Genomic DNA, 24,010 nt, shown 5'->3' with positions numbered 1-24,010 from the left:
AAGTCTTATCAATTGGTTTAATTGGTTTGTGTGGGAATACCTTTCATGGTCTTTAGCTAATTACTAGGTGTTTTCTTCATTCTCAAAGGGTATTTAAAATCCTGTCAAATCAATAGCCAATAGTTAGTTGCTATTGAGAAGGGTACTGAAGCAATAAATTTCTTTTGACAAGGGACAAAGTTGAGCACATCAAAGGTCAAAAATCTTTAGCAATGAAAGAAGAATTGAATACAATCACAAGAGGTGACAACAAAAATTGTACAAAAGTGTTATTCGATCAAGCAAAGTAAGTTATTACACTAATCAATTGCTATTACTTTCTTGTCTTTGTAATAGTTTTAAATCCTTAAAAGAGGTAGACCTAACTGTCTATCATGTAAAATCTCTTCGTACACTTAGATGAGTGTTGTTAAATCCTTGTGAAAGTAGATCTTAATAGATATTACTGTATACTCTTAACAACCTACGCCAACAAAAGTGACAAAATATTGTAGCCCTAACAAGGCATCCACTAAGGGCAATAGTAATAGATTTTAGAGTACCATTTCCACCTAAGTTTTCCTTTTGACGAAGGGCTTCTACGTGACTAAATGATTGCGCTATGTGTGATGAGTGTTTGTTTATATGTTTATGTTTGAAGATCATTAGACACAAGTAATATTCGAGTTTATTCAATTTGCATCCCCAAGAATCCGTTCAAAAAATATAAAACTTTAACACAAAACAAAACATTATGCTTCGAAGGCATATAACAACTAGTATAGATATCTTAAATAAATCTATCTAAATAAATGCCAATAGATATCCACTACAAAATAATTATAGTTTAATTTACATCTAAAATTATTTATATTTCTTTTATCTTCATTTATTTATTTTAAAACTAATAAGATTTTTATTTTTATTTCTTTAAAAATGGATGATTTATATTTACAAATATGTTCTATATCTAAAATTATTTATATTTCTTTTATCTTCATTTATTTATTTTAAAACTAATAAATTTTTTATTTTTATTTCTTTAAAAATGGATGATTTATATTTACAAATATGTTCTATTTATTAAATTATTTGTAAGGTATATTTATAATAAGATTTCAACTTTTGACATGTAGATGGTTGTCAAATTTAACCTAAAAAAATAAAAGTTTAACATCAAAATACTCACACCATCTCACCCCCCCCTTCTGCCACTGTAGAATGATTCTGCCATTGTAAAATGCCTATCGGCATTAAAGAATCAGTGTTGCTTTTTTTACTCTAGTCTTGTGCAATTATAATGATTCACAACTCAAGCCTGCACAACACAACCTATCTTCTTGTCTTCACTCATTTTGCTAACACTCGAGTTCCACATGCCTTCCCTTCATTTATTTTCTGGCCCCAGTCTGCCCTCGCCCTTCAAAATTTGTCCCCCCTTCTTATGGAAAATACATTCTTCTAAAACGATCCCTTTCAAAAATCATCTATCAACTGACGGGGTCAGTTTTGAAAATATATGCCATTTGATTTCTATAGGTGACAAGTTTAGCAATTTGTAACAGGAGTCCTGAGAACACAATATAAATGAATCCCAAAAGTAACAGAAAATCAACATTTCAGTCATCAAAACCTCCTCTAATATCCATGAGAAGAGGGAGTTTAAGTTCAGGTTGTATTATGAGCAAGCCTCTATCAGGTCCCAGGTCATGAGTGTTGCATTTTAATAAGTAGATTTATTTTAATCCGCACAAAAGAGAGGCCCATTTAAAGTGGTTTATTTGATGCGCACAGATAACCGTTTCATTCAGAACAAAGCTCTCACAAAAATACCATTTCCGTAATTTGCAGAATTATAAAGTGACACAGATAACTGGTATAATCTACCTAATATTATCATTCAGCACAATACTCTTTAAAAAAATTATAATGCAACAATTTTAGATATTCTGACACTACAATTTCAACTGCCTTCTCTCAACTACTGTCTTGCTTTTCACAGTACACAAATTTAGATGTCTACAGCACCACTCATCATCAATACCAAATGGTCTTGGCACGATGTGTATTTCCTAAGCTTGATTTGATGATTATTCCAGTCCATTTACTGGGGTACCAACTCATAATGTTGCCATGTTTCTCTCTGCAACTCCTTTTAATTTAAGCTCTGCAAGTTCCTTCATTGCTGCAGACCTTATAGGCACTAAAAAAAGATCGATCACGGGGTGGTGTGTTTTGGCAACCAGGGAGAGGGGGAGGTGGGGGGGGAAGGGGAATAAAACCATCGACCAAGTTCCATTTACCAGTTACTCCCCTGCACCTCAAAGTGGTGGCAATTAAGACAATCAAGATGTAATGGTCAAACTTTGATGGTGAAATACAGGTACATCGATTAAAAGTGCATTTCGTAGGATACCACTGGAATGTGGCACAATTTTCCCTTGAAACTTGAGAGAATTAAGTTCAAACTATAACATGCCCATTTATAACACAAGAAATAGAAGATTGAAAGAAAAAACAGCATTTCTACCATTTATTTTATTATGGTATATATCCAAATCTTACCGGTAATAGCAATTATCAGTCAACTTGCTATTATACATCCAAACTTTGACATTTGGATTTCACAATGACCAGGTCAGAGCATCTTTTAGAGCTCATTTTGGTTGAGCAAAATCTTTGGTGACCTAAACCATCCTGCAATAAAATATTGTTGTTGCATATCAATAACCAAAGTAAACAACCTATGACATCACTCTTCATGTTCAAAAATCTGTGAAGTTCTCCCATTGTAACTACAATGCTAAAGGGACATACTTCCTGTGTCCTTGCAGGCCCAATAAATGTCATAGTAGTTACAAATTTCAAGGATTAAAAAGAGCCTGTGCTGAAAGTGGCAAATGGACACTAACAACAAATTAGACTGATTAAAATGCTCAAGATGTAAGTTACATTTGGATATTAATTACAAATTAGAGCGATCAAAATGTAGTAACAGTTACATGAGGACACTAAATACAAATTAGAGTGATCAAATTGACACACAATAGCATAACACAAATTACAGCAATCAAAATGGTCTACATGAGGACAGTTAATACAAATTAGAGTGATCCAATTGACACAATGGTAAAATACAAATTACAGTGATCAAAATGGTCACACTAACAGCTGCATAGAAGATATCACTTACAAATTACAATGATCAAAATGCTCAAAACTGAAATCATATGAAGGTAGCAAATATTAAATGAAGTAACCACTAATGGCAATCTATTTGATATTTAATTTGAATGGGTCCATACCCAGCCATAAAAGGAAGTGATTCCTACAGAAGGCCTGCAAGGGCAACTAGTTTTTAAGCGCCTGGATTTAATTGAAAAAAAACTCACCTTCATCTCAAGAATTGTTTTGTATCAACACAAAAATGGAAAATTATACCAGCCCAAAGTAATTTTCATAAGCACAAGCATATCGTCATATTAAACAGTAAGACAATTCAAAAAATGCAACAAACATCTCAGAAGGAAAAAAACATTGAACTGTAAAATAGTTCCAAATAGCTAGCCCAATTGCGATAAATAGGATAGTGCCACAATGGTACCCAATAATTTTGTCATAAACTATAGCCCTATACCACACCTCTGGTAAGAAAATCAAAAGCAAGAGCACAAAAAGAATTAAATATTGATGGAAAGAGCTCCATAAAATAAAACCATAAATACCCCATTATGTAATTTGAATGCAATAACAGTTTTGATGTTCCATATTGCAATCAATTATGCACTCGTGCATTTTACATGTCATGTTTGGAACATTATGTAGTTATTGTAACCAAATGTCAACCATGTGATAGCAACTAATACTAGAAAAGAAGTACTAACAAACCTCCACATGAAAATCAAAAATACTTTCAAAACTCAATTAAAGGCAGAACCCTACAAAATAAGTAGTTGCTTAACAAAAACAGGAGAGTTCTATCCTAAAGGAGCCAAAATTTATCAAATCCAATTTCATACCCACTTCCCCCAGATGCAAAATTGTATAGGTAGATACGTAGACTAAAAATTATAACATTTACAAACTCAGAAAAATGAGAAAACAATATAATGCCTATTTAAATGTTTCACACCTAAACAATAACAGGAGTTGATTGTTTTTATGTACTGATGTTTATACTCACAAAATAGGTTTCACAAACAACTCATTTTCCAAGCAAATCCAGAAGATATGACATAATATAAATAACTGAATCTTGCAAGCAGATTTTCCAGTCCCACTTGTTATTCAATGTGTAACAGGTAAGCTGAATGTAACACACTAACTAGACACAAGATGCTCTTTTACATTGAATGATTTATCAAGACCATCAGTTGAAATCTTTCTATTGTTTCAACTCACCAATCATAAAATATTGCAACTTGGTACTAAACCCTCGACCAAAATACCAAGATCTACCTATTGGAACTCCCTCATTGCTCTCCTATATTAATCTCCAAAATCAGCACTTACCTTACAGGCTGCTGGTTGTAATGATTTTTCTCTTTCTTTTTGGCAGCAGCAAGCCTAGCAGCTCTTGCAGAAGCCTCTAAAGCAGCTGCCTTAGCTGCAGCATCGAGCTCTTTGCTTGACTTCTTCTTTCTTAAAGAAGCAAGCTTTTTAATACGTTCTTTATCAATAGGTGCACTATTATTTTGATCTGTGTCCCCAGCCTGTTCCTCTTTTCTAGAGTTTTCACCATCAGCAGAGTGTTCCCCTTCTCCCTCTTTTGCATGACTCTCTTCATCTTTAGGCTCCTTGAAAGATTTTTCTTTCTTCGCCTTCCTCCGCTTTGAACTTTTACTCTCTGTCAGAACCCCACCACTCTCACTATTCTCTACTTCTCCATTTGGTGTTTCTGATTTAGCGTCTTCAACAGTTCCTGCCAAAGCATTTACTTAAATCACAAAACTAGACATATAGACTTGACACTCATTGAAAAGGATTTTAGTCACCATGACACTTAAACTACAATGAAGTATCAACTCTTCCTATATCCTAAATATCCTTATGATATAAAAATAACATATACATGTGATAAACTCATAACAGTACCACAGAAATCATGGATAACAAATGAATCCACTTAACAGTGTAGTATAGATATTGCACAAAATCTTGGAGCAAAACCTAAGCAGAAGGAATCAAATGGAATTTAGAGCGTAGATACCATTGGAATCATCTTTCTGCTTTGGATCAATGCCTAGCTCTGCCAGAACTGCATCGAGCTCAGCCAATTCCTTCTTCTTCAGTTCTTTCTTTGAAAGCTGTCTCTCCGGCTCTTTGGACACAACAGAAGGAATAAGAGACTTTCTTACCACATGTTCTGGAGGAGAAGCTTCAGTTTCATGATCATGTTCCTCCTCAACGTCATCATCAATTTCATCAAAACCATCTTCTTCCCCCTCACTTTCCTGTGAAGAAGATATGAACCAAAACTATTAGAGAATTCAGAATAAAGTTCTTAATTCAGGATCAAAATGCCACCAGAATGCAAAATATATAAAATATCTGTGCATTAAAAAAAAGATGTATTGAGTATTACTGCACTTAAAACAAAAAATATATTAAGACTAAGAAACATTATTATGTTAATAAATCAGAAAGAGACAAGGCACAGATCCCAACATTAAACATCATAAGACTTAAAACTTCCAAACTCTACCCCCTCCTCTGGCGTAGTCATTCTTCTCCCACCCACATCAACTTTTCTCCCTGGCTACATTTTTTCTTAACTTCCAGCAGTACTTGCACCCTTGTCAATCTTATAACAATGTCAAGGGGCCTCAGATTAAATGACAGCCTTCAGGATATCTTCCAAGGGAATTACATGAACCAGGATTTTGTGATGTAATTTGGAAGGCATTCATCCTAATATAGGTATCATGCTGGTGGGTACAGTTATTACTTCAAAGTCTTGGTTCACCAGTACAGTGTTTCATTTTTTTATTTTCCTGGGTTCCATACATGATGCAGCTGAGCTTGGCAATAATATATGAACATGTTTTGTTACTGCAATTCTACCCGCACATCGGCACCTGCTCTTCTTCCATTTCAATGTTCATTCCTGGGAAATAATAATGTGGATGCTGCAGATAAACCAATGCTTTCCCCATCTCAACATGCTTCCACTCCCAAGTTGTTGCCTGCCAGCAAAGGTGACAACAATGGATTTGTTCACGTACATATGCCCATTGGTATCAACCCCATTTCGTTCTGCAGCAGGGTGGAACCTACATCGATTTTGTTTCGTCCAGTTCCTCCCAAGAGTTCATATTTGCTGCTCATTCTGAACTCTAGAGGAAATGGAGCATTATTTGGACCACCATATCTAAATTTCAAGTTGATTTGGCCGAATTTGGCCCCAAGTTCATCCGCTGGAAATCAAATTCACTACAAATTCTTCCAAATTCCTCAGAGTCCTCCTGTCAGTATTTGCAGTGAATTTTGGTGACTGCCAGAATTGGTAATGAATTTGACAGTGACCCAAATTTGTGCAAAATACAACCCGACTTGGAAGACCTGGGGAATGAATCTCATAACTCAGCTATCAGTAAATTCAATCACTATAACTTTGCCGGTAGATCCAATCAGTCATTTTTTGAAACATCCAAAATATCAAAATGAAACAGTATGCAAGCTTAGTTTACCTAATTGCCTTCTATCTTGCTTTGCCCTATGTTTTCTGGCTAGAAACTTCAATTTCTGGTCCAGAGATTTGAGTGATGGCAGGAGATGGCTGTCAAAATAACCATATGTGCCAGGAAGCTTCTGGGGACATCTCCAGTATTAAAGACATGTCTCTGTCACAATTTCGAAGCATAGGAAACAGATCTTTAGGTAACCATGATATATTGTATTTCAGATTTGTACTGTTTAAGGTAAATTTGTTTACAATATTGATGATATGTGGTATATTTGTGTTTCAATGCTACAAATATGTCTGTAATTGGAACCTTAAAAATGTACCCAGCACCTAAAAAATTGTCCAACCAGCATACAATCCTCGTGTACCCAAGCCACACCTGATTCAATGACTTAGTACAAAATAATGTTAACGTGATCGTCAATATTTAAAAAATTAGATATCTTATTATCAGTAATAACACAGAATTTAAAATGGTAGAATAATATTTATAATTTTCAATAAATTAATATTAAATTGCCATGGCAAACTATACAGTACTACTGCAGCAAATTTTGTTATAGACTCTACTACATGTCACAAATTGGATGTAGCCAAATGTTGATGCTAATAGTAACTACATCAAATCCTTTAGCCAACAACTTACTGACCAGTGACCACTGCTAGGCTATAATTTCTCACTAAGAGCCTATGCCACATGTTATTGCTGCTACCCGCTACGACCCTTCTAGTTCGTCCTTTGAGCTAACCTCCTGGTTGAAACCTACTCGCTCATTGACAAACTGTTAAAAATTCATAGGGAACTATTTTCTCATGAGCTATTACAAATAAGATATAAAGAATTCAACCATACTTTTCCTATGAACTATTACAGATAAAGAGGACTTTTATGTAGCCAAATGTTGATGCTAATAGTAACTACATCAAATCCTTTAGCCAACAACTTACTGACCCGTGACCACTGCTAGGCTATAATTTCTCCCTAATGCATATGCCACAACATGCTATTGCTGCTACCTGCTACGACCCTACCAGTTCATCCTTTGAGCTAACCTGCCATTTGAAACCTACTTGCTCATTGACAAACTGTTAAAAATTCATAGGGAACTATTTTCTCATGAGCTATTACAAATAAGATATAAAGAATTCAACTATACTTTTCTTATGAACTATTACAGATAAAGAGGACTTTTAATTAGAGGCCTTGTTAAAATGGTCTTTGGAAACCAAGGTACAGTGGACAAATACAGAGAAACCTCCAAGGGAACTGTCCTTGGACCCATACCTGATCAGGCCAGTATATGGCCTCTAAGTACGGAGCCAGTAACCCTGGTATCCTAAGCTTCAACCATTATAATTTACCTTCCATGTCCTTTCCCATCCACAAAGGATTAAGGGAAGAGATCTTGCACCCGTTTGGAAATGATTCTGAACTTACCCACAAGGGACATCAAACTGGGTATACATGATTCTAGCCTGCTCAAGCAATGTACATCATGCTAGCCTTAAAAGTTGTATTTTGCTAGAAGGGTGTAATCAATCCCTACAAATTTATGATGTCATGATCCACCAAAAAAGGCTACCAGATTGCAGCTCCAATACAAGATATACTACAGCAATGAAAAAACGGTCAATGTTAAATCATATAGGCAGGCCTTGAAATTATAACTTAGGCTAATTAAAAAGAGATACTACCGATTTATAAAAAAGCGGGCCATATAATTAAGAATTTATCAAATGAAAGAATTTTAATTGAAATTGATATTATTGTTCTCAATGTTCAACACTGAAGGGTTGTGTCCCTTCCAAGGGCAACAGATTTATTGAAAGGGTGTAATAAATCAACCAGTAGTCATCAAAGAAAGAATCATCATATGGAAAGGAACATTTGTTCTATGATCAACAAAACAGATCTGACAGAAATAATAATGTGGCATTTCTGTAGAGGAGACAGCTTACTTGACAAAGATTATCCTTAGCAAAGGTTACGAAATTACGACCATCCATACCTCTTACAGACTATATAAAGCAAATCTCTTCTTGGTGCAAAGATCAGAATAGGTATAAGTGAACTACATTCGGCAAAAAATAGCAGTCTTCTGATCTAGCAAGTGCCGTGGTATGCAATATGCTATTAATAGATATTGTAGACATGCCTTCCACAGTGCAGAATATTGTTAAATAAAGCTACTGGAATCGGCTATGTGAGTCTATTTGTTCTTATACAAATATTATTTTACACAGAAGATTCCGAAAGCTTTATTTAGCCTAATAGATATTGTTTCATTTATAATGTCTTATGTATTTTGAATTGTTACTAATGATAATTGTTGATCTATCTAGATTCTGACTAGATTCTTTAATTAGTTATTTTAAACCTTAGTCCATTTATTCTCCCACAAACAATCATGTAGGATAGTAGGAAAATACAATTGGGACGGTAGAGATGTGTTCCCCATCTAAGTAGCCCACCAAATGTTGTCTCGGGGGGGCAGATATGTGTTCCCCATTGAAGTAGCCCGTACCATGTTGGATGGACAAGAGTTTATGCCACTTGTTTGCCAAAGGGCACTTAGATGCAGCAAATATTCCAAACACTCTATTGCTCCGTCCTCTCCAACCCCTACAATGGTTGGTTGTTAGAAGTAAAACTACAGAATAGAAGTAATCATGTACGCGATTAGTGCAGAGACACAATTGGGAGGACAGAGACAAATTCCCCATTTATGTAGACCACCCCATGTCAGATGGACAAGAGCTCCTGCCACATGTGGGCCTAGTGATGTTAATATCACACTCTTTGGCTTAGTTGCGGTGAATCTTCCAGGCACCCTATTGTGTTTTCCGCACCAATACCTACAGTCTAACCAAATTTCTCATTCTTCAGCTGCTGCTTCATGTTTGTGGTGAATCTTCCAGGCATCCTATCTTGTGTTCCTCTCATATTCCTACACTTTTGGCATGTGAGCAGACCAAATTTCTCATTCTTCAACTGCTACTTAGGGCACACAGGGCACCATTCCATTCATTGGCTGTACCTGTCTCAAACCTAGGTGCTCAGAGGCTCAGAAAAAGAGAACAGTGAAATATCCAGTTTTCTTTGAAGGATTTGATGAAGCCTTGCTCTGTATAAACTCATAGAGATCAAGAAAAATTTGAGAAATATTTAATGCCCAAAAACATGAGAAAACTGCATGTGAACAAAAGCATGAAAGATATTTGATGCGCCTCACAAAAAAAAATTGCAGAAGAGTACATAAAATCTAAAGAATATGTAGTGCTCTAAATACTATGAAATCTGCATTATATTGCATATATAATGCAAATAAAACATTGAAAAAAAATCTGGTAAAGTGCAATTAGTTGCTAGGGACTGCTGTGTGCTTCCAAAACATATCAGAAAATAGTACTTCAGCTAAAGAGCAAATTACAGATGCATAATACATCTTGGATGCCTTTATAGGCTATATCCAGCCACTCTCAACAGAGCACTCACTGAGAATTCTTCCTGAGTAGGGCTAGTGGTGGGGAACTTGTACTCTCAAAAAGAGAAATCACCAGTTCAAATCCCATAGGGGATGGTGTCTCCCACAAACAGGGATTGTGCTCTCAAAAGAGAGATCACCAGTTCAAATCCCACAGGGTAGTCCCATATCACTGTTGCCATAGCTAGAAGACAGAACAGATGGCCAGTATTGTGGACGGTAAAAGTTCTTTTCCTTTCCTTTCCATTTTGTTCTGTATGATAGTCCCAATTAGAATAATAGAAATTAAATGCATTTGTACTATGACAAAGGGGCACCTTATATGATGTCCATGTTTTAGCAATCAGGATATTCATTGTCTAGAGAATAGTACAAATTCATCACAATTATCCAATAAAATAATGAATGATCTACACTTGAGAAAACAATAAAAATTGAAAAATGCAAGGCATTGATTATCATTTTTTATGTTGGAAATTCTCCCTTATGATTAGCAAAAATTAATTGATGAATAAATTATTTTAACATGACTATCACCTGTGAAAAGAAGATAAGAACACCGTGGTAAACATAAATACTTTAGCTATGCCCTTTTAGTTCTAGCACTCTGCATGCATGCAAAAAATAAAGGTCATATGTACAATGACACGGGGTCATCATACATCACATGCTTAGTTTAGCAACTAGAAGTTTCATCATTGACAGTTACAAAGTCAGCGCAATTATCCAATACGATGATAAATGTGCTATGTTTGAGAAACCCACTAAAATGAGAATCAATGTCATTGAATATCATTTTTTAACATTGGAAATCCTCCCTGCTAAGCAAGCAAGTGTTCCATAATAAAAAAAGATTTCTGATGTAGCTATCATCCCCTAACAAAATAAAAGACCAATATATCTTATTTCCTCCCTCTGCTTTTAATTCTATCATTCTGCCACAGCTCAATCGCTTTTTAACCACACTCTTGATTATTAAACAAAAGTTGAAATTAATCATTACATGAACTGCAACAAAAGGAAACTTGCACAAAATAATTATTTTAGCAACTGAGGCAATCCATTAACAATAGAAAGGCTACTTACTACAGATTCAATACATAGATTACATTAGCAAACTTATGTGGGTTTATATTAACATTTTGATTATGTAAATTTTCCATTTTTATCCATCAGTTGCTTCCAGAAACACATCGCATTCCATTGCAAGCCCTGATATATACAAGCTAGGTCACATCCCCAGAGCTCTGGGCATTATGGTGACTAGTGTAACCGGATGCCATCTTTTCAGGTCTGGCCTACATGCTCCACTTGATACATAAAAGTTTAGAACAAAAAAAATGTTTGACAAAATACTCAACAAATTGTATGGTGAGGGATTGTCATCACAAATGCGAAGGTTTGTATTTACTTTTTCAAATTTTGGGTTCATTTGATTTGTTTAAGTTATATTAATTGTTATGCTCCTGCACTTGGCAAAATAAAAATTTGGCCAATCCCAAAACTGTAATATAGCTGTCATTATAATCACCTAACATCAAGGGGCAAGGGGACGGAAGTAGAATCAGTTAGTTAAATCACCAAAAGACTTTGTCGAAGTCAGTCTCTGCTGCATGTATACTACTAGGCTACATCACGTTCAACCCTTTGGCTCGCACTGAATCTAGTTTTATTACATATAGAAATAAAGTAGTCTTGCTTGGTATTGCCCTGCCTATAGAATGATAGGCATTATTACAATAGCAGGACACGAAGGTAAGGGCCTTTAATGGTTTTCAAGCTTGCCTGAATGCCCTGCTAACTGTAATATAGCTGTCATTATGATCACATTGATTCAATCTCACAAGGTAATATAATTGCCATTATTTAGGGCACCCAACCAGAACAACTAAAAATCTTTATACTTCAGTTGTTGACATTTCGTCAAACACTTTGCAAGCAAGCTCTGATACCACTGTAATGGCCATCCTCAAATCTGATCTCAAAAAAATGCTGATGAAAGCTCAAGGAATTTCATCAAACAATTCACATGCAAGGGACGTATGACTGATATAGTATTTCAGCTGGCTTTAAATGACTTTTTTCAATTTGCATCAATGAGAATCTTGTGCTAGAAGACTCCAAATGGACTACACAATGGCCTAGCATGAGTGTGCTACTAATTTTGACAATATTCAGTGCATATATAAGATCTAAGCATGAGAAATGAACACCTACAGCCAACTGGCATTTTTACAAACAGTTGGTATGCAAACTAACTAGCTGATAAATAGTGATATTGAATTGCTTAAATGACACCAGCAACTATTATCTTCTTAATTTGCAATGAAATTTCTAATACAATGCTCATGAAATATGGCCAAGACTTTTGGCATTTACATGGATTACAAAATGATAATGCTGGTATAATGCACACTTACAGCTGAAACTTATAACACCTAAAAAAACAATACTAATAAAGGAACCTGGTTGTAGATGGCTGTAATAATTTTCTTCAATGCTGCCCCTTCTGCTTTGCTTTTCCGATTTGCTTTTTTGAACTGTTTTTTCGGACTGCTTTTTTCGGCCTGCTTTTTTGGTTCCGCTTTTTCGGACTGCTTTTTCGGCCTTTTTTTTTGTTCCACTTTTTCGGACTGCTTTTTCGTATCTGCTTTTCTAGAGTGCTATCCTGTTGAATCTCAAGACCATATCTTTCAATGGCGTCAAGATTTCCAGCTTGAAAAGATTTCGTCCTTCAAGCTATTGAGACATAATCTCCAAAAAAATTTCCAATTTCTTTGATATTTCCAAGCATGCATAAAAGAAGCTCTTCCATTTCTTTTATAGTGTTCTCACAAGAGCTCCATCCTTCGTTTTCTAAATGTGGGATAAAACATAACTCCTTTTATGTAACTTATGTCTCCAATGTGTTATAAAATAAAGGGAATTCTTTTAATTTAAATATTTCCCACAAACTATAGTCTATGCATTAATAAAGTTAAATATTTAAATTTAACTTTATAAAATAGCTTTATCAATGCATAACAAATCTTATTAATGATAAACAAGTCTTCTTGCTGATTTTAAACAGTTACCATCGACATACCGCTGCCACTGGATGTCCGCCCATGCCCAAGATGACTTACTATAAATAGTAAGTATGCACAAAGTTGCCTCAAAACCCGTCAGAAAGACCTGCAACCGAAACTATCTAGGCCAAATGGCCTCTAAGTCCCTTTAATGTCCTGGTTAGCCTACGGGACCGTGGGGAAATAGGCTAACGACAACATCATGCTATGAATGCTAAAAAGGGGACATTAAAAACTATAAGTTACAAAGAACTTTAATGAAACAACCATCGCACATTAGTTCAATCATGGTCATGCATTCACCCCTATGCGTCTTTCTAACATGTACGTGGCACCTGGCTTTAGACGCCTTTATTTTCAAAAATAGTTGAGCTGTGTTTATTTTATTCTCCAGTATACCAATTATTTTCATATTAACATAATTCAATGCTGAAAGAAAAATCCAAAGAAGTAAAATTAAGTTTCCAAGATACCAAGATAGATACCTAACAGTATCAGGGGAATCCCGAATAGAATGTGATAAAGCATGGCAATTGACAGTGCAAATTACAAATATACTGGAAGTAAAAAACAAAACAAAAACTTACTTCTTCCTCCTGACAAAAGCCGATATAAAGACAGGTAAAATAAATGGTGACAAGCAATAACATAAAGCTAGACCAAATTCATGGTAACAAGCAATAACATAAAGCTAGGTCAAATAAATGGTGACAAGCAATAACATAACTAATAGAGAGCAATCGATTTTATCCGCAACAACTTGATCGTTCAAAAATGAAAAAAATTAGCCTCACTTTGCAACGACTAAAAACCATCCTCGTATTGCAATTGCAATTGCATTCACTGAGATATCAGAGATTTAACTCATTTCCTCTGCAAGTAAACCATAGTCCATCACACAAAAAATGAGGGGGGCAACTGAATTAAATAATAACAAAAAACGGCGGGTATGGGGTGCCTTCCCTACATCGATATTCATTAACCCAAAAATGGAATTAGAAACACTGAAAACAATCCACCTCAAGGAATTCATGATCTCGTTTGGCAAAAAGGGCAAGGAAGCAAAATAAATCAGAACGAAAATACCTCTGCTTGACTCAAGATTTCCTCTTTAGCGACCTCATCATTGCCCTGCGCGGACTGTTGCGAACCCCAAACGGGAGGAGGCGGTGCTGTGGTAGCATAGTAATCGTCGTCATCGTCCACGTCAGCCCAGGATTTAACGGTGACGGGCGCAGGCGCCCAGAACTGCTGCGGGGGCTGAAAGCCCTGATCCGACTTGTCTTTGCCCTTGGATGACGTGGACCCCTGATCAGATGACTTGTCCCCCTTCTTCTTGCCTCCCTTCTTTCGGCGGCCGTCGAGCGCTGCGAAGATATTGGTGCTGTTTATCCCCAGAGATAAAGATCCATCGTCCTTGCCCCTCATTCCCCCTCCGACCATCCTAACAACTTATCCCCAGCCACAGCTCTTTTCAAAGGATTCTTTTTGTTGGCAATATTTTCAGACAAACAATAAATACCTTCAAAACCCTAGTGTGATTTCTCAAAACCCTGGTAAATGCCTAAGGCTAAGTAATTCGTATTATGTACAAACGACCAGGCGATCTGGTTCTACGCTGAGACACTGAAACCCTGCAACACAGTTGTTGAGTTTATTTTATTTTCATTGGAAAAACGAAAAATAAGGCAGTGAAGCGATAACACAAATGAAAATCTTGATAGGTATTTATAGGAGATTAGGGATGGGTCAATGGTACAGATTTGCCCCAAAACGGCACGAGTAATTGGGAAGGAAGTCAGTGTTGTTGAGGAGATTGGTTTAATCAAAATGGTTTTTTGGGCATGTAAATGTTTGTTTCCTACATTTCCCTCACGGGGGTAGACATGCTGCTGCTCGCTACAATTTTTAGCGACCTTATTTATTTCATCCTTACACGGGGAAGGCCAGATCTCGATTTGGTTTTAGGGATCCTTTGCCGACCTATCGTTTATTTCTCTAGAGGGATCCTTTGCCACCTTTGGAATTGCCTCATCATTGATTTGTCGAAATCCAATGTAAGCACGCCTAATTTACATTAACTAGTCATATTGGTATTGGCTACATCGTAAAGGGAAGTTTAAAAAAAAAAACTAAATACTATGTTCACCTTGGTAAGAGATGAGAGGAATGGGCTTTTTCATAATCTGGATTTGAAATTTTTCGCATTTGTTTCAAAATTGGAAAATGGAAATAGAATACAAGACTTCTAATTTTGTCTCAAAACTAGGTTATAGACTTCCTACTAACAACTACAGATTAAAAATCAAAATCTGGTTATGCTTTTTGAGGAGTGTAAAAAAATAGATTGGACTATTTTTTCGAGTCGAACTTCAACTCCAAGCCTACACATAAAAATGTATATTTCCACTCATCTTCCGAGTGAAACAAACGGTGCAAGTAAAATCCTAAAAATAGGAATGAAGATTCAGAAAACCTTGATTTGGCTAAAACGAGATTTGTAAAAATCTCGATTTCTACAATTCCACGAACCAAATAGACCTTGTTGCCATCAAATTATACATATCTATAGTTTAGATAGATTAGATTTCTATAGGCTACTACAAATTGTATCTTTTTTATTTTAGATTTATGAATCAACTTTTTGAATTAATTTTCCTTCTACAATTTGTTTTATTGTGATAATGCATTGTAGATTGTGATTGTAAATTTGAGCCTCGACAAGGCCAAACATGATCTTAAGAAGGTAGGGTAGATTAAAATCCAAGGGTTAAGGATCAAATCAAAGCTTAATTGGATTAAAAAGTGGGATAGTGGTACTAATTTTTTCTTTAGACACCTACAAAATAAACAAATGGCAGAAAAAATAGAAGCAATTCATGTTGATGAATAGATAATTAGTAATGATGAGGAGAGTGAAAGATAGTATTACACATTCTAAAAGGATTTCTTCACATGTGAAGATGATGTTGAAGTTATTGGAAGAGCTAGATCCTGGATTCAAATAATGGTTCCCGAGAAAATTGGTGGTGTTAATTGTCTTTTTGTAAAGGATGTAATCCCTTCCCTATAAATGAAATTAAAGAAGCCATATCTTCTCTTGGAGATGAAAAAAACTCCAAGAGAGGATGGCCCCTTCATTGAAATCTATAAAAATAATATAGAGTGGATTAGCCTAGACTTTTTCCATTTGTACAAGGAAATCCTCGTGATGCAAGAGAGTCTTGAGTTTAGAGCAATCTTAAATCAACCAAATATTTATATTTAGTATTGTTCTTATTTCCAGTTTAAGAGATCATGTTGGCAATTCCTTGTGTGTTTGTGTTGACTTGCATGATGATCTTATCTTATCCTGGACCTATCTTGGATCATGTTTCAAGATTTTTAGCTCACTTGGATTGTTGTAGTTCATGTAATGAGTCATTTTATTTTAGGTAGCAATGGAAAGCCTAACTTGCAATGATGTTGGTGCATCATTCTATTTAATTGGATTGTGTATAGATCTAAATAACATATTGCTAGACCTTACATGAGTTATGGGTCAAGTTCCTTATGGTTTTGTAGTATATTCATTGTAACACATTTCATGTTCTTGGGAATTGCAATCCTTCTTCGGATCAACCTACATTTCGTGATTCCTATATATTATAGCACAACATATCTCTTGATAGAATAATTAGAGTTTGGTAATTAGAATAACATAGTTTTGGATTTCAAGGTCTCTGGTCAAAGATTATAAGGTTGCAACTAGGCAGGCTCGATTAGCCTAGCATGTATGAAGGCACATTATCAATAGTTTGATCTTGTTCAATAAAGTGGATTTTTTATTTTTCTCTCATCTTCCTTTTTGTTGCTATTTTTGCATGGTTAGATTGGTTCTCATTAAGGCCCCTCTATCCTTTTTTGTGTCAAGAGGTGTCAGAGCTTGATTTAGTTCCTTTTGGAGTTGGTAGTTGAACCCAAGGCTTTTACAAGCCCTAATTGAATTTGGTCGTGGGGCAATAGACTAAAAGATTTGACCTAAAATTATTGAGGGTTACCAAGATGGTTCATGTAAGGAGAGATGCAGATCCTATTGTGATGGATATGTTGAGACAAAGTAGCTAGACTTGAAGTTCCAGAGATGATCGAAAGAAAATAAAGACCTATTAAAGTATGAGTGAAGATGGAATTGAGGAAGATGTAGATAATGAACCTATCCTTAAGCAAGGTGATGAAATATTCTTAAGAGTTTTGACTAGAGTTAAATGCAAACCCACATTTTAATCCACTTAGATATGATTGAAATCTTGATTGATGAACTCTTTGATTGGATCTTGAAGATAGAAAAGTGTCTCAAATGAAAGCACTCCACAAATAAGAAGGTGAAGATTACTAGAATGAAATTGAAGGGACATGCATCTTTATGGCAGGAGCACTTGCAAACTGATAGATAGAGTAGGGGAAAGGAAAAGATCAAGTCTAGGATCAAAATGGTAAATAAATTGAAGGATAAATTCTTACCTGGTGATTATCAAGTCAAATTGAGGAAGTTACAAATTTTGAAATAGAATGAATTTATTGTGAAGGAATATGCCAAAGAAACCTATAGGTTAGGCGTTAAATATGGGCATCTAGATGATGAAGTTGTAATAATATCAAGATAATTGAATGGCTTGAGGATATCTATTCAAGATTAAATTAGTTTTTTCAAAATGGAGATCATTGAAGAAGCTTATCAGTTTTCCATAAAACTAAAACTTAAAAAAATTAAGAAAAGACATGAACAAAGACGAAGAGGAAGAAGTGGTAGATTTTAGAGAAGCAGAGGGAGATCTTATGCAAAAGGAGGAAGAACACACTCTAATTAGAAGAAAGGTAAGGCACAATGGAAAGAGGAAAGATCATATAGAGGTAGAGGACGAAGTTATTCTAGAGATAATATTTAGAAAAGAGAATATAAGACTTGGTTTAAGGACACTTGTTTTAAGTGAAAATTCCAGTTCACCCATGAAAATTCGAACAAGAAGTTTGGTAGAAGTAGCAAAAATGCACTTAAGAAAGAAGAATTGCTTGATTCCATAAATAGACCTGAAGATGGAGAAAACCAAATAATTAGGAGAGTCTTATGTAATCAGGAAACTAATGAAGAAATGATGATGAGGAAGAGTTTGTTCAAGACTAGATACAAATTTGAAGAGAAATGTTGCAAGGAAATCATAGATCGTAGGAATTCATATAATCTAACATTAGAGGAGTTAGTTGACAAGGTGCGGTTGCCAAGAATAAAGCACTTGAAGTCATATGATATTGCTTGGATTCATAAAATCTTAAAATGAAAGAAATTTCCATTAATACCTTTTACTGATGTAGAGCTACACCTCTTGGAATACTTCTTGTAGAATTATCACTTAAGAAACTTCAATAGTGAGCTCTTACACCTCATGTAAAGCTTCAAACCAAAATTCATAAGTTGGGACAACATCCAAATGCTTTAAAGATTCTTCACTAACTTTACAAATAAAAAGATATCACAAATTCCTTTTATAATATTAATTTTGGATGAGTTAACCATGATTTTCCAAATTTATAGCTTAATCTAATGAGTAGAATAAAAGTTAGTAAACTTTTGCCAAAATTTCTTCCATGAAAACTAGATTATGACTAGTTTGCACTAAATTGATCACAACTTTCTCAAATCAACATGAAATTAATCCAAACCAATGTCAAATTGAAGCTAACTCAAATACCTTTCCAAAAATATAAGTTTTAGGTCTATATCAATTCATATGTGCATGTACCAACAAAAGAATAGTCAGATCTCTAGAAACATAGCCCATAAATGTATATTAAAACTCATAAAAATAAACTTATGTTTATTTGACTTCTTCTTTGAGCTTCTCTAGCCATTACATTCTTAAATTCATGACTGATACATCATATTTTGAAGCCTTTTCATGTTACATAACTAATTAACTACCCCTCATGACCATTCACCTTCTCCCTCACATCATCTTTACATATTGTCAATATTTAATGACAATATTTTATTACATATTTGATAATTTCCATCTATCTTGACAATATGACTCTAAACAATTTTCATAAATTTTATCTCATGGAATGTGTGGGGTCTCACATACCTCCCTCACAAATATTATGTGTGAGATACTAGATGTTGGCTTGGTATCCTAGTGTTGGTCTTAGAATGGTTTTGACATCTGAGTGTCAATGCAGTTAACCACTTTCTACATTGAAGTCGAGTACAGTATGTATGTCGAGCTACAGTATTTGCCAAGCTAGAATTCCAACAGGTGTCGAGTGACTTTAGGTGTCGACCATTATACAGGTGTTGAGTGATATATAGGTGTTGAGTCACAGTTGATGCCAAGCAAGTTAGAATGGTTCATATGCTGAGTGAGCCAAAGTCATACATGTGTCGAGCAAGACAGAATGCAATAGGTGCCTAGAAAAGCAAGATAGTATATGTGTTGAGCACTAGTAGTCTAGTATGTGTCGAGTAACACAGAATCAACATATGAGTTTGTGCCCTTAAAAACTCAGATGTAAATCATTTTTGGAGTCGACATTGAAGGATTTCAAAGGTTAATAAGGATAAGAATGAATCTTTTATATTTCTTATGCAATCAGCATGCAACCAATGAGAAAAATGCAAGGAACGAGCGTGAATTCAAGATTCAATATGGATCGTAGATCCATACCTAACCCTAAGTCTATGAAGTCTTTATAAGAAGGCTTAGACCCTGTGATTTTATGTTGCTGAATAGAAGTTAAGGAAGTTGCTAAGCAAATAGCAAAGTTGCAGAACAAGAAAAACAATAGGGGCATCACAGACTTAGTGAATTGAGCAGTAATTACACATCCAATTAATCAGAACAGTACAAGGGATACGATAAGATATCAGATCAAGCAAGGATCACATCAAAATGACAAGATCAAGTGCCTAAAATCAGCAATTGAAGATTGTAAGCAATCAGGTTAAAGGTTTCTAATACTCTCTAGCAATTGTATTAGATAGTGAAAACCCTACATTGATAGGTTAGCTTAACAACTATTTTGTAGATCCTTTGAAGAGGTGATTAAATCCTTTAACAAGGTGACACTTCATGTAAAGTGTTTGTAAATCCTTTAACCAGGTCACTATTGACACAATGTAAATCCTTTAGCAAGGCAGACCATCATAAGTGGTCAAACAATTATTGCTGTAGTGATTTTTGTGGGTATCATCTCCACCCCAATTTTACCTTCTTATTCCTAGAGGGTTTCTGGGTTACCAAATTTGGTGTTATACGTGTTGATGCATGTGTTTACTTTGTGTTTATTTAATATGTTTATATGCATGTAGTTTACTTTTAGTTTTTTTTTTTAAGGATTTGAAAAGGTTAAAAGTGTGGTACTTCTGATTCACCCCCCTCTCAGAAGTACTCTTCCCATTTGAATATTCTGACAATTGGTATCAAAGCTAAGGTTCTCACAAGGAGAAACCTAATAGCTTAGAGAAAATATTTGAAGATGGAAGTCTTCAAACTTGGATAATTAGGTGATTGGTGTGCACCACGCTCTACACAAATTGGAGGAAGCCAACGAGGAATTGAGAAAGTCCTTAAAAAGAAGGAAGGATACAGCCATAGCTGAAAATGACATACACTATAAGGAGATTGATACCACGCAAGTGTTTTCCAATGGAAATTCTAAATAATTTGATGTAGCAATAGCTGAATTGATGGAGAAAAATAGAGCTCAAGCTAAAGAAATCAGAATACTCAAGCTTGAACAAGAGTCACAAGCCATAATTCTTTGTGAAGTGACTGAACAAAAGAAGAAAGCCATTGAAGACAAGGCCATGATAGAAGATGACAAGAGAAATCTTACCAATAGACTAGAGGAGAAGACAATTGAGTTTGAAAGAATCTCAAACATGCAACTAGACATCTTAAGCGAGATGATGAATGCTCATCATGAACTAAACATGAAGGACATTGAGATTTCCACCTTGGGAATGCAAAATGAGCAATTGCAGAATGACTTGAAAAGAGAGGAGATAGCAGAAAGCTTTAACAAACCCAATGAGCCTATCAAGTACTTTGAGCAACTACTAAAATCACCAAGGGCTAGTAATGATACTTCAGGACTTGGTTACACTAGCACTGAGCAAGGAGAATCATCCAAGACTACAGAAGAAAGGAGTAACAAAGGTAAGAACACTAAACTTACTTGTCATTTCTGTGGTAAAAAGGAACATACCTCTAATTTATGTAGGAGAAATAATGGTCATCAGCATGATAAGCCTAAAAATGCAAGCTTTTGTCACAAGTTCAAAAAGCAAGGAAATCAAGCACATGAATGTAGAACTAAGACCATGAGGACACCAAGATTTGAGGGTCACTGCTACAACTGCAAAAAGTATGGACATAGAGCATTTGAATGCAGATCAAAGCCTATGTGGACACCTAATCAGCTTGCAAAGGGAAAGAACCATGGTCATCATTGCAACTGGGATTACAATACCAGGTACAGCTTTGATTATTGTTAGGAGTATGGACACATTCCTAAAAATTGCATAAGGACACATCTCAGAGGGAATTACAGTAGATGGTTAAGTCAAACCACATGTTTCAGTTGCTTGAAGACTAGTCATATTAGCAAGAATTTCCCAACAAAGTCAAAAGCACCCAATACAGAAGTCAACAAAGGAAAAGAGAAGGTTGATGTTGAACAAATCATACGGCAAATGAACAAGACTTGGAAGAAGAAAGATGAGTGCAACACATCAAATGGAGAGACCACTTCACCCAATAGGTCAAGTGATCACGTCTCATCCAACTAAGCAAGAATAGGTGTATGGGATTGGTATACAAAGTTATATCATACATCAGTCCTAAGACAAAAAAAAGTACTGCAAAGAAGAAATCAGCATGAGCAAAGATGCCAAGTCAAATTTTAAAGTTTTTGCAAATACTGTCGAACTGTCCTTAGATGCCGAGTAAAGCTCCAATGGATGTCGAGTTGCTAATAGAGACCGAATTGATAGTTGATGTCGAGTGAAGTGGAAATCTAGTGGAAGCCAAGTAAATGAAATTCAATGGAAGCCGAGTCATGTTGAAACCTTCAAGTGCCAAGTTTACAGCTGTATGCACTAAGCATTTAATTCTAGATTTTGAAAGGTATAAGGTAAAATTTTATCATTTTTATGCCATTCAAACACAGAACAAAGATGAGAAGAGTGCAAGAGTGATTATACAAAAACCTTGAAGCTATTTGCATCGATTTCAACAGCGATTCAACATACATTTCAATGATCTAAGGTATTTATCAAGTGTCGAGCTATGCAATGTTAAAAGTTTTTAATACATTAAAACCCAAGTTTAGTATAATGGCTTCTAGTTCAAGAAACCCCAAAGGAAAGGAAGGTCATAAGGTCCAGCTAGTTAGTAATGAGGTCAAACAACCCAAGTTTAGGCCAATCCCTGAAGTCGTCTGCAAAAATGATCCTGCTGGCACATTGTCCATTGTTCCACCAAAAGTTGTCATAGTAAAAGATGTGAGGAAGTGTTATAACTACAAGATAGGAGTAGTAGGTGATCTTGAGATATTCCAAGCCTATAAAAAACTGTGTGAAAATAAAATTTTAAAGGATGAGTTCCAAATAGTCAAGAAAAAGGGTTTGACCAATGCCCTGGTTTACCCTACAGGCTTTAAAACAACATGGACAAGGATTGTTTTAAGCAAAATTCACAATGGATGTTTGTGGTTGGAAATAGGACCAATTAAGATTACCAAAAGAATAGTACATAGGGTTATGAGTTTCCCAACCCTAGATCAGCCTAAAACCCTGAGAAGTGATTCAAAAGAGATCATTGAAAGGAATACCGGAGCCAAATGGAATAAGAGGGGTATGACTATTGATATTGTAACTGATCCTGTTCTAGATTTTGTAGTGAGAGTGATTTCTCACAAATTCTACCAATCCAACAGATTGAACAGTGTGCCATGTATAGCTGTTGATGTAGCCTACAAAGTTGTGAAGAAAGATCATACATATGATTTGGCAGAACTAATGTTGTAGCAAATAAATGAAAACCTACGAGCAATAAGGAGATCAAAAGGTGCTCAATACAAGTTAGGTTTAGTTCTTATGTGCATATTCTTTTATGTCATGGAAGAGTTTCCTTCTATTGGAAAGGTGAATTGGAACCCAAGCAAAACTGCAATCACATAAATCAACGAGTTCATTGATCAGATGGGTGATAATTCTGAGGCCCAAATGACAAGTTATTTTGAGGATTTTAAGAAATCCATGAAGCAAAATGTGAGAATACCAGTTTCCCTAGTGGAAAAACACATCAATGACATATGTTTTTTTGTTGACATTGACTATACCTATATCCAGGCAGCAATTCCAAGAGTAAGATGGCTAAGGCCATTGGGATATGAGCTTGATATAAATGAAGCCTCAGCAACAATCACAACATTGCTTTCAGAAGAGATAGATAAGGAGGCTCCTCATTTTGGCACATATGATGTTGTAAAATTCATAGTTGAAATAGAATTGAAGACAACCTTTGTTATTAAGAGAAAAGATAAATTAATAAAGAAGATAAAGAAGAAATTTGGTGCAAATATTGAAGGAGAAGCAGGTGCTAAAGAAGAAGAAGAAGAGCAAGAGCAAGGCCCAATGGAGTTGACACAAGGCTTAGGAGAAGACAAGGAGGAAGGTGTCGAGGAAGAAGAAGCCAAGGAAGCACCTACACAAGCCGAGCAAAAGAAAAGAAAGGCTAAAACTCAACCTCCAA

General features: G+C 35.4%; 1 protein-coding gene across 1 annotated transcript; it reads right to left on the bottom strand.

Moving 5' to 3' along the window:
* Positions 1-4,186: 4,186 nt before the first annotated feature.
* LOC149575877 (uncharacterized) lies at positions 4,187-14,918 on the bottom strand. The gene is made up of 3 exons (XM_089815843.1): positions 14,304-14,918; positions 5,189-5,432; positions 4,187-4,900 (listed from the first exon to the last, which is right to left on the bottom strand). Exons 1-3 carry the CDS (start codon positions 14,658-14,660, stop codon positions 4,488-4,490), a joined length of 1,014 nt encoding a protein of 337 aa, XP_089671969.1. The 5' UTR covers positions 14,661-14,918; the 3' UTR covers positions 4,187-4,487.
* Between the last annotated feature and the right edge of the window lie 9,092 nt (positions 14,919-24,010).

This window comes from Cupressus sempervirens, chromosome 1 (assembly GCF_028749045.1).
Source record: "Cupressus sempervirens isolate cs-2001-9-10 chromosome 1, ASM2874904v1, whole genome shotgun sequence".
Taxonomy (NCBI): domain Eukaryota; kingdom Viridiplantae; phylum Streptophyta; class Pinopsida; order Cupressales; family Cupressaceae; genus Cupressus; species Cupressus sempervirens.
Note: the sequence above shows the minus strand (reverse complement) of the source record. Positions and strands in the feature narration are given on the sequence as shown.

What these genes read in the sequence shown, in the direction of transcription:
- LOC149575877 (XM_089815843.1), bottom strand. Translation starts at nt 14,660, where the DNA reads ATGGTCGGAGGGGGAATGAGGGGCAAGGACGATGGATCTTTATCTCTG. An exon ending in AAATCTTGAGTCAAGCAGAG is followed by an intron (nt 5,433 to 14,303) that starts GTATTTTCGTTC and finishes TCTTCTTCACAG; the next exon opens with GAAAGTGAGGGGGAAGAAGA. An exon ending in GCAGAAAGATGATTCCAATG is followed by an intron (nt 4,901 to 5,188) that starts GTATCTACGCTC and finishes ATGCTTTGGCAG; the next exon opens with GAACTGTTGAAGACGCTAAA.